Source organism: Sinocyclocheilus rhinocerous, unplaced genomic scaffold, assembly GCF_001515625.1.
Source record: "Sinocyclocheilus rhinocerous isolate Xijiao unplaced genomic scaffold, SAMN03320098_v1.1 scaffold541, whole genome shotgun sequence".
In the NCBI taxonomy this organism is placed as follows: Eukaryota; Metazoa; Chordata; class Actinopteri; order Cypriniformes; family Cyprinidae; genus Sinocyclocheilus; species Sinocyclocheilus rhinocerous.
In genome coordinates this window covers 3,049,744-3,062,207 of record NW_015658519.1, presented here as the reverse complement: position 1 = coordinate 3,062,207, position 12,464 = coordinate 3,049,744, and the positions used below count along the sequence as shown (strand labels likewise).

Here is a 12,464-nt window from a genome sequence, read left to right as displayed (position 1 = left end):
GGTTCATTTGAGAACAAGGAGACCTCGCCCCCCTGATCTTAACCAAAGACTAAAGAGAGAGAGGGGCTCGCACTTTGAGGTCTAACGGTGAACGAAACCCTTGATGCATTAATGGCTTTACAACCTGCTGGAAGAAAAGAAAAGGGGGCTGGTCAGACCCACTGTGATTGACCTTGTAGATTTCAAAGTAGCCTACAGCATCCATCTCTACTAGGATCCAGAAACAGACGTCTGCTGCCTACATTAGTCATGTGAATAGTCTGAGTGACCTACTAATAACAGGACAGTTACACAAAGGCACTCGGAATCACCTGGCATTTTGTAGCAGCCTTATCACCTGATCACAGCTTGTCAGTTTCATGTTATTGCCATATTTTTCATAAAACATCCAATTAATTTGAGTTGCAAACATAAAGAAATGCAAAGACAATATTTAAATGGTGAAATCGTAGGATTGTAAAGGGTTATTGGTCCATTAGCATGTTTTTTTCCTGTGCATATAGAAAACATGATAAATGAATGTCAGTTGCAGTGAGAAAAATTTAGGTCTAAACACCAATTTAAATGCAAATTAACATTTAAATCACATAGCCTAATGTCTAATGTTTCACAACAAATCTACTGCACTGAACATACATGCCCTCAATTATTCATCATAATAATCATAGTGTTTTTTTGTTTGTTTGTTTGTTTGTTTTGTTTTGTTTTGTTTTACAATCAGAACACCAGAAAATTCTGGTTAAAAGCGTATTGTAACTAACAGACACAAAGGTTAAGAGGAAAATCAAAATGCACATTATTGCAACTTTGAATGTATTCCAGTCACATAAATGAATATCACTGTACTTAATGAAGCTATGTTCTCATGCCACAATAAATGTAGGTTTCTGACAACAAAAGCATGTTCAGACACCCCATCAAAGAACCTGTGTCGTACCACTGATTTCCTAGACTGTGGATTCGACTTGAAAAATTACAGCTGCATAACTTAAACCCACTATTATATAGATTTAGAAAATTTCTCTCTCTCTCTCTCTCTCTCTCTCTCTCTCTATATATATATATATAAATGAGTATTATATTTGTTAAATAAAACATCAAAGCAATCCAGCATAGTAAATTGCAGTCATTTAACTTTACAGTAAAAACACAAAAATGAAAATTTGCTGAAAATGTATTCACCCTCAGGCCTCATCCAAGATGTAGATGTGTTTTTTTTTCTCTTTTTTTTTCATACATACATTTTTCATTACTTGCTCACCAGTGGTTGCAGTGAAGGTGAGTACAAACAGCTGATAAAACATCACAATAATCCACAAGTGATCCACTTGACTCCAGTCAATCAATTAACATCTTGTGAAGCAAAAAGCTGCAAGTTGATAATAAACAAATCCATTAAGACGTTTTTAACGTCAAAATGTTGCTTCTGGATAAAACATGCATCCTCTATTCATAATATTGCTTTCTCCAGTGGAAAAAGTTGTCTCATCTGAATCAGGAGAAAAATATGCACAGGTTTAAAGTTAAAACGCCTTAATGATGGATTTGTTTCTTACAAACACACAGATTGTAATCGATGGACTGGAGTCGTGTGGATTACTTGTGGATTATTGTGATGTTTTTATCAGGTGTTTGGACTCTCATTCTGATGGCACCCATTCACTGAAGAGGATCCATTTATAAACAAGTGATGTACTGCTAAATTTCTTCAAATCTGTTCTGATGAAGAAACAAACTCATCTACATCTTGGACGGCCTGAGGGTGAGTACATTTTCAGCAAATTATCATTTTTGGGTGAACTATACCTTTAAACAGCCATTTATGGATGTGGATGTATTTTTAGGCTCCATCAGTGACATACACAGGATGAAAACTCCACACTGGAACATTGCCAGGCTGTTGCAGATACTTGATATATTGAACAATAGACACCTGTGATGAAAAACATGGCTTTTGATTAAAGACCTATGGCAGCATACTTGTAGGTTTGAGTCAATGTCAAGAACAGCTTCAGTGCCGGTTCACACTGCTGAAGGGCATTGTACCTACACAATAGACTTTTGTATGGAGCTGCCAAACTAGAGGAATCTTTCTCTTACAGACACTGACATATCCATTCCCACTAAAATAATATGAAATGTAATGATCAAATGACTAAACACAAAGAGCTATCTGTCAGGTATTTTGGAGTATCCAGGACACCTAAAAATCCATGACACTATCATTATGTTAGACAGTTATGACAGTATTGGATTAATAATTGGATCGTGAAGCAATCAAGTACAGTGTAAGGTGTTATATGCTTTTATAATGCAAGCAGACTTAGAAATGATACATAGACTATACCCCGTCAAAAGAGAAGAGACTTCTTTACAAATTCAGCATTTAGAATTACTAAACTTTGGACTGTTGTTGCATTGTACAAAAAAAAAACTTTCTCAGAAATAATCTTCTAGTCTTCTTAGTTTTAGAAATATTTACAGTGACCTTTAGCTATATTAAGTCAGTTTGCCTCAGGTTCACAGGCATCTTAGGAGAGAACATATCCACTGATGTACTTCATTAATCTACATGTTCCACAAATTTTGACATCCAGAAAGTGTATAAATAATTCATTAAAAAAAAAATCATTATAAACTACATATACTTATTTGAACCCTAACAGACATTGTCTTCTGCTGTTTTTATTTTATTTTATTTTTTTATGTTTTGCTTGGAAAATGTGCATGTTTGCACATGCTCTTTGAACATTTGAGTTTGTATCCTGCTCAGGTAGTCATTACTAACAAATTCTATGCACTTACATTTACATTTATTCATTTAGCAGACGCTTTTATCCAAAGCGACTTGCAATTGGGGAATACATCAAGCGATTCATCTTAAAGAGGCAAACATACACAGGAATTGCTTGTCATACCAAGTTTCAAGCATTGTTAAAATAAGTACAAGCTAGACAGAGAAAGACGAAAGTGAAGAGAAAAATTTTGGGGTTTTTTTTTTTTTTAGGATGAAGTCAGATAGTGACGAAAGAGGTGTGTTTTCAGCTGTCGCTTGAAATAAAGAGAGGTGTGACGTGGGCTCTTTTGGGCTCGTTAAAGACCAGTCGTGCCGCTGCATTCTGAATCATTTGTAAAGGTTTGACTGTGCATGATGGAAGTCCAGCCAGAAACGCATTGCAGTAGTCCAGCCTAGAAATGACAAGGGCTCGGACAAGAAGTTGTGCAGCATGCTCCGTTAGGAAGGGCCTGATCTTTCTGATGTTGTGCACTGCAATGCAAACCTGCAAGATCTAGCAGTTTTTGCAATGTGGTCTTTGAAAGTCAGCTGGTCATCAAAGATTACACCAAGATTTCTGACCGAACTTGATGGGGTAATTGTTGATGAACCTAACTGGACGGTGAAGTCATGCTGTAGATTTGGAGTGGCCACTTTAATGTTGTTTTGGTAAGATTGATTCTGCTAAAAACATAAATGTAAAAACTGGAGAAAGAAAGAAAAAAACATTGACAACAGTACTCTAGTCTGTTATAGGGTGAATTAAGGTAATCTGGGACTATTTTCCCCACTTTCAACTTCTGCAATCAACTGTGATGTCACCCAAACACTTTATACAAACAAATGCCATTTTTCTGAAATTGGCAAAATGTATATACATATTTAATGTGTTCTTGTTTGCTTTTGGTAATCCAGAACAGTTCACTTTGAGATTTAGGACAGTCTGGGGACTTAATCTAAGTGTTCTTGTGCAGTAGTGAGAGCATGTGTAAATGAGAAATGAATGAATGTATATGTGTGAGAGAGGAAGAGACAGAGTAACATGGAGGGGAGATTTAAAATGACAAATTAGTTGCATATCATGTTTTATGGTCCTGTTTGTAGCAAGGGTGTCTGAATAAAAATGATGAATTATGAAGCCACACCATGTCCCACTTATTAAAAACATTGAATAAAGAGAGAGTCATGTTTGAAATTACATCACAGTTTCACTGTAATAAAGAAATAAATACCTTTTCATAAATTAAGGTTTCATCAAATTAAGGTTTGCTGAATATTTGGAACATTATTTTCTTTTTGAAAAATTTTGCCCATAACAATAATCTTAAAAAATATTGTGTCTCTGGTTTCTTTTTCCAGGGGTCCTTTACAATTTGCTAATTGGCCATTAGATAGCCTAATGTCATCTCAATTACATCAACAACCAGCTAGAATATGTTAATGTTGCCACTGCGTGTGATGTACGAATAAAAGTACACATCATATGTCTTACATTACTCAGGTAAAAAAAAAAAAAAAAAGACTTTTGAGGACTTGCAATTATTCGAATTGTCAGTAGATGGCGGGAAAGCACTACTTCAGAGGCAGCGTCTTCGGCGTTGGGAGAGTTTCATTCAGTAAATCGGGATGTCTTGCTAAAATAGATGTATGTTTTGACTCATAAACAACTAATGAATTTATCTAAAACCTCTAGAGAATTATTTCATAATTAAGACATGTTGTCATAATTAATTTCCCCAGAAATGATTTTGTGCTTTGTATTTTAGCCTATCATTAACATGGTATTTTATGTTTACATTTATACATGTGCGGGTTTTTATTATTAATTAATTTGTTATCCTGGTAACACATTTATTTATTGTGAGACAGTAAAACGCGCGGGTTTGGGTAATTGATCTAATGGCAGAACTCCTCCCTGTCTTTAGGTTTCTCCCCACTCACTCACAGCAAACCTTTCAAATATCCATTCATCACCGGCAATCCAACACAAAGAAGGTCTTCTTTCCGTCAGTAGAAACCATAAGCAACTCATTTTAACCAAACCTAGGACCATTTTGACATCATCAGGGAAACTCTTTACATATTTAATAATTAATGGATTATTGATTGACATATGGAAATATATAGGTTACATAAAGAGTAATTGCATTTTTGTCTGGGACGAGCACCAAAGAAAACTTACTAAAACTTAACTTACTAAAATTGGAAACTCATCTTGTCTGATAAATTTGCACGATGGAATTATTGTTTTTTATTTTTTGCTGGAGCTCGTTGTGTTTAACACGAGCCAATGTGATGGAGCAACAGACTGCTGACAATATAGACAACCGTCCAACTCTAGAAGATGAAATGGACAATCAAGAAAACATCTTAACACAGGTAATTTTTCCTGATTAAAAATTAAAATGATCACATGAATAAATAATGGTGTATTTTTCAGTATTGCTATTATTATTATTGACATTTCTATGTAAATACTAAATTATATAAAGTGCTTTTTGACCAAAAATTGTATGTACACTCTCAAAAAGGATGTGTTCATTTTTAACACATTTTTTTGTGTTGACTATTTTAACACGTTTTGTGTCATTTTGTGTACATAATTGACACAAATTGTGTAACTATAACACATTTGTGTGTAGAAATGAGCAGGAATAACACATTGGTTGTGTTAAAAGTAACACAAAATGTGTTGTCCTTAACTAGACACAGAGGTGTGTTAAGAAACAACACAGGTTGTGGTGTTTTTATAATAATAATAATATTGTTTGATTATATATAAATATGTTTGATTATTATTCAAATTAAATAAGGTGATTTCTGACCAAACAAGTGTTAAAAACTATAATAATTATAATTATGTGTTCGATTATTATTGAAATTTATAGGCTATTAACTAATAGGCTACTAAGTTGTATAAAATGGTTTTTGACCCAAAAAAGTTGTAAAATATGTATGTAAATATAATAATATCTATAAACCACTATGTTAAACTATTACAAACAAAAAAACAACAACATTTGAGTTGAAAAAAAACATTATTCACTGTCATTATTTACTCTTAATAGCTCATTGGAGACTATGATAAAGTGAAGACTCTGTCTGAGGGCCCAGACTGTCAGTGTAAGTGTGTAGTAAGGCCTCTGAGCAGGAGCGCATGCAAACGCATTGAAGAGGGCCATGCAAAGGCTGAGGACTTCTACACAGTGGAGACATTCACTGCAGGACCCAGCTGTAAGAAGTGTGCCTGCATCGCCCCTCCCTCTGCCCTCAACCCCTGTGAGGGAGACTTCAGATTTAAGAAGCTGCAAGAAGCTGGACGGGATGATATCAAGGTAAAGGGCTTTGAACTGAATCAGGACTCATGGGGAGACAGAGACAAGAATCATGCACTGGTGTTAATAGATGATTCGTAAAACTACTGACTAGTTCTATTTAATTTGATGACTTTTAGTTTTTTTTAGACATAAATTAGTCAATATTATAAATAACTTCTATTATTCACTTTTTATATCTTGATGTTTCAGCTCTCAACCATAATGGACCTTCTCGAGGGAGCATTTTATGGGATGGACTTGTTAAAACTTCACTCCATCACAACAAAACTTCTGGAACGGGTTGATAACTTAGAGAAAGTGAGTGCAATACTGATACTTGTACTCAGAATTAATTAATAGAAAATATAAACATCTGTGATCATTAAACAGTACTTCTGATAGAAGCTATATCTTATATTATCTAATGCTTATAAGAATATAAACTACATTACATTTATTAATATATATACACACACACACTTTAAAAATAAAGGCTCTTTATTGCCATCTATGCTTTCATTAGAAACCATCCATGTAACCTTTCCATTGCACTAAAGGTCCTTAATAAAAAAAATTTAAATATAAAGTTTGTCGGACATTGTGTGACAGTATTTATTTTTGATTATGCTGTTCCCTGAAACAACCACATTGCTTTCTATACACTATTCAGTATTACCATTGCACCAGAAATCACTGTCTGCTTTCAAATGTTGCCACTTGACAAAGGGGAATTGAGTTCAGGTGGTTGGGCGGAACTGCCACCCATGGACTTGTATTGTGTTTACATTCTCCTTACAGTCGTTTTCCGGAAACCTGACAAAGGAGAAAGTGAGCGTGAAAGGTGAAAAAGCACAAGGGAAGGGGCCTCGCTCCAACCAACGACAAGAGAAGAAGAAACGTCTCAGCGTGCTGGAGCCCTTACTGCAAAAGAATGCAGCAGCTGCTTTTGCTCACAGTGAGGTACAGATACAGCACGCACTAGCTCAATCCATTAGAAATGCCCTATAGGCTCTTATTAGTCTCACTTCACACAGATGACAACTGCCAACATATATGCACAAATACACACTGCAAATGTCACACAGATTACCACCAGTACCAAACTTTGCCCAGTGGAAACAGTCTGGAAGACATGCCAGTAGAAAAATAGTCGATCAAAGCCATACAACTTTCCCACAACGTGCTCAAGTCATTAATACACCACAAATTCCCCTTCATCTCATTCAGGACATTTATGCAGCCACAAAGTGGGCGACTTGGAAAAAGACAATTAATGCTGCTTTTATTTGATGCAGTAATGTGATCAGGTTTAATTACATACATTTTTGAAGATAATAATTTAACTGACAATTTCACTGTTTATTCCTGGCCAGAGGAAATATGAGGAAAAGTTTGTTGGGACTCAGGGCTCCAGCAAACCTGTGCTGAAGAGAAGCAACTCTGAGGGTCAAGAGGAGCCGCATAAACCTGCAAAGACCAAAGCAGGTCCCAATGGCATGACCATCAAAAGCATGACCTTCTACAAAGCCAACACAATGGAGGACAACAAAGGGAAAGAGCATAGTGAGTGTCCGACAGCTCATTTCATTGTAATAATAACTCAAATGCAGCGTTTATAGCTGCAGCTCTTATGTATGTCAACGGAGAGAAAAAAAACTGAAAAGGATCAACAATATGTTCTTGTATTTAGGGTTAAATTCTAATATGAAAAATGTTGAGACGCTAAATGCAAGTTCAGCATCACTAGTAATCATTACACAGTGACCGCCCATATTATTATTATTATTATTATTTTTTATTTTTTTTCAGCAACCTTGGTTCCGGGAAGTATTTTCCCCATTTATCTGTAGGGATACTACAAAACACTTAGCAAAGAGTTCTAAAGCATAAACTAAACCAACAAGTTCTTGAATGAATCATAATATTTGATTTAAAATACAATTTGATTTAAAAAAAACAAAAAAAAAAACATTTACTTAAAATGAACAACAATCCCATAATGCACTACAAGTTACATAATTAAGTTATACAATAGACAACAAATTTAAAGTCAACAGTACATTTCAAATTTGTTATTAAATATTAATATATTTATATAATATTGCATATAAATACATTACTGTATTTTAATATTTTTGAAAGAAGTCTCATATGTTCAGCAAGTCTGCATTTATTTGATAAAAAAATACACTAGTCTAAAAATACTAGTCTGCAGTGTCACATCTTTCAGAAATGTTGTTTTCAAAATGTTGAAAACAGTTGTGCTGTTTAATATTTTTGTGGAAACTTAATGCTTTTTTTTCAGGATTCTTTGATGAGTAGAAAGTAGCATTTATTTTAAACAGGAATCTTTTGAAACATTGTAAATGTTTTACTGTCACTTTTGATCAATTTTATATGTGTATGTTTTGGCTGAATAAAAATATGAATTTTAAAAATATAAATGACCCGGACATAGTCAGCAGCATTTTCAGATTACAGGTGAAACTTTACAAACAAGAGTATGCTAAAGTTAAACTAAGCATTTTATGTTTCTTCTCTCAACAGTTTCCACAGCAGCGCATGAGGTTGTGAGTGGTGATGGCTCGGTGGATTTAATAATTGAAGACCAGCTCCATAAGCATGAGCTGCCTGCGACTGTTACAAGACCTGAAACCGCTGCAACAGTGACCCAGACACCGTCAGTGAACCTCAACACACAGAATGGAGACCCTACTGCTGCAAACATGCCAAATGTAACAAGCCAAATTGAAGGAGAGACTGTAAAAGCCAAAAAGTCAAGCACAATTACAACAGCAAGGGCAGTTCTGCCAACCTCAATGCCTTTAACTACCACAATGTCACCAAGCATCAATGCAACAACCATCGCAACTCCTCTTGCAGTGCCTCATCTGGCCAGTGTTACAGCACCTGCAAAGAGGTCCAAACTTAGCTGGGATGAAGCTACAACTCAAACAAGCACACAACCTCCAAAGAAGACCAAAGAACAAGGTAAGCTTGATTCCAGATCCAGGTTTGAAGAAAACTAACTTAAAAGAGTTATATATAGATGCTTCCCCTCTGGATTTGTTGTTTACAGGGATCTGCAAGGACACATTAGCAAGCATCGCTGATCCTGTTACACACAACTCATATGGCAAAAAAGAAGGTGCATGGATGAAAGACCCGAAAGGCAATGGAAAAGTTATATATGTGACTGACTACTACTATGGAAACCAGCTTCTGGAATTCCGTGATATGGACACCTTTAAAAAAGGTATGTATCTTTAAAATAGAAACTGCTGCATTTGGCTGGTGTGGCTGGTCATTTGAAGCATACTGTACTGTATATTAGTGGTTGACCGATATATCGCCAAGGCCGATATATCGGCATTTTTTAAATATCGGCATCGGCCGATAAGTTTTCCTGTTTGGCCGATGCGTTCGAGGCGGGACTTTTATTTTGACGGCGCTGACAGCGGCAGCGCCTGAGAGTGCTCACATTCTCCCGCATGTTCGCCGTTGTCATTAACAGTTCTGTCTAATACGGATAGAAGTCTGTCTAATAATCAGATAGAACGGTTAAACAAAGGAATTAAAATGTATACAAAAAGTATTATAACGATTGCTTTTATATTATTAGTAATAGAAAGGCAAACATTATAATACTTTCTTGTTTGCCGTCAGCATTCAGCAAATACGCATTTATATAATTTAAACAAATCTTTGAATGACTAATGAACATTTAATTTCACAAAGCTTGCAAACTTTTGTGAGATCTTGTGAAGTATGCATTTGTATCCTGCATGATCGCGTGTTCTCAGTGACGGTCGAGATGCGCGATTTTTATTAAATATTTATTTATTTGTGAAAAATACTTTGTTATCTAAAGTATAAGTATGTTTATTTAACACATTTAGCCTACTTTTTAATCCATTTTCAGATGATTTCAAATTTCTTAAACATTAATTAAAATAAATAAAATTATATCGGCTTTATATTGGCCATCGGCCACCCTGCTTTCCTAGATATCGGCATCAGCTGTCAAAAAACCAATATCGGTCGACCTTCTTGTTTGCCGTCAGCATTCAGCAAATACGCATTTATATAATTTAAACAAATCTTTGAATCACTAATGAACATTTAATTTCACAAAGCTTGCAAACTTTCGGAAAAATTTGGATCCAGTTGTGAGATCTTGTGAAGTGTGCATGTGACCTGCATGATCGCGTGTTCTCTGGGTGACGATCAGTCCGTGTGAATGGAACTACTGTATATTTTCCTTTTTTGTACTGTACAGAAAAAAAATATTTTTAGAATATTTTATACTATTGGTTAGACTCCAAACTTGTTCAAAATAATAACACATTTACATATACAGTACTGTTCATAAGCTTCAGGCTGATTATTTATTTATTTATTTATTTTCAAGAAATTCATACTTTTATTCAATATAATAACAATAATAACATAACGTACATGTATTATTAAATAATGCTTTCTATTCATTAAACAATCCTAAAAATATTTATCATAGTTTCCACAAAAATATTAAGCCGTTTTAAACATGTAATAATATTATAATAAATATATATCCTGATTTCTGAAGGATCATGTGACACTGAAGACTGGAGTATTGCTGCAGAAAATTTGGCTTTTCCATCACAGGAATAAATTACATTTGAAAATGTATTCAAATGGAAAACCTTTAACTGAAATTATAATAATATTTCATGATATTGCTGTTTTTACTGTATTTTTGATCAAATAAATGAAGCTTTGGTGAGCATAAACTTACAGACCTCAAACATTTGAATAGTCATGAAGTTTTGTGGGAAAAAATCTTTTTTGAGATTTTCCTCAATTGAAATTGTTTCTCTTCAGATTTTTACAACTAACAGATCTACACAGACAATCTCTGTATAATTTCTGCTACTACAATTAAAATATAAAAAGCCACTTAATTTAGGAGACGATATGTCACAATATCGTACTTTTTTCACATAGCATGAAAGAGTCATTATACATGCAAATATACAGCTGCCTTTATGTTTTAGGAAGGGGGTCCCTTGCAAGAAGATCATGACCAACCTCTGCAGTATATGACATTTGTTCCTCTTTTTTCTCACAGAGCAGTTTAGCAACTCCTACAAACTCCCCTATTACTGGATTGGCACTGGCCATGTGGTCTACGGTGGCTCTTTCTTCTACAACAGAGCCTTTTCTCGTGATATAATCAGGTTTGATCTTCGTCTCCGCTATGTAGCAGCCTGGACCACCCTTCATGACGCAGTATTAGAGGAGGAGGAGGCTCCCTGGAGTTTGGAAGGACATTCAGACATTGACTTTGGTGTGGATGAGAGCGGGTTATGGTTAGTGTACCCAGCTCTGGACGAAGAGGGATTTCACCAAGAAGTGATCATCCTGAGCAAGCTCCGACCCTCTGACTTACAGAAAGAGAAGAGCTGGAGGACGGGCCTGAGGAGGAACTTCTATGGAAACTGCTTCATCATCTGCGGCGTTCTGTATGCCGTCGACAGTTTCGAGCGCACGCATGCCAATATTTCCTACGCATTCGACACGCACACACACACCCAGATGATTCCCCGCCTCCCTTTTGTAAACAACTACACTTACACCACTCAAATTGACTACAATCCTAAGGAACGTATGCTATATGCATGGGACAATGGTCATCAGGTGACCTACGATGTAATATTTGCTTATTAACGGTAATTTAAACACTTGAACACTTTATTAAGGTACTGCGTGCAGCACTTTCTGTATAAAATAGTGAAATGATTATGTGTCTAAGTGGGTTGTAGATCAGTCTACATGACAAATATTTTTATGGATATTTCATCATGCCTTTAATTTTGTCATTTTGTCTGTTGCATGTCTTTTGTATTTGCTTTTTTTTAGTGAATGTTTATTGATCTCAAAGGGGTAAAAATGTGATTGAGCTATTCATGACAAGGTTCTCACTGCTTATATGAAGTGTAAATGTATGTTGTATATAATGTAATTAAAAATAAGCCTTACAGCAAGTTCGTTTAATCCTGTTGAAGTTTCATTGCTTTAGCTTCTTTTGAAATCAACATAAAACGTCATTTGCAACTCATTTAACTTTCATATTATGGCATACTTCAAAATGAAACAATATACTCAATGAGAGAGAAAAAAAGTGCATTTCCCCCAGTAAAGTAAGAGGGATTTGTGATGCCAGCCACAAATAAAATCCCTTTAAGCTAACAAATGACAAGGACAAACATTTTTATCTTTGGACTAACATGCATTAATGAATTTTGCACAAAAAGACCATATATTGTGCGTTAAATTGTGAAGGACTGGTCGATGCTAGTTCAGAATACATCTGTTGTCAGCAAACTCTA

The 12,464-nt window shown here is 35.2% G+C and overlaps 1 protein-coding gene across 1 annotated transcript; it reads left to right on the top strand.

Annotated features, from left to right (window-relative positions):
• Nucleotides 1-4,755: 4,755 nt before the first annotated feature.
• Nucleotides 4,756-12,109, top strand: olfml2bb (olfactomedin-like 2Bb). The gene is made up of 8 exons (XM_016530877.1): nt 4,756-5,155; nt 5,845-6,111; nt 6,304-6,411; nt 6,892-7,053; nt 7,467-7,656; nt 8,641-9,084; nt 9,173-9,349; nt 11,204-12,109. Exons 1-8 carry the CDS (start codon nt 5,012-5,014, stop codon nt 11,800-11,802), a joined length of 2,091 nt encoding a protein of 696 aa, XP_016386363.1. The 5' UTR covers nt 4,756-5,011; the 3' UTR covers nt 11,803-12,109.
• Nucleotides 12,110-12,464: the final 355 nt, after the last annotated feature.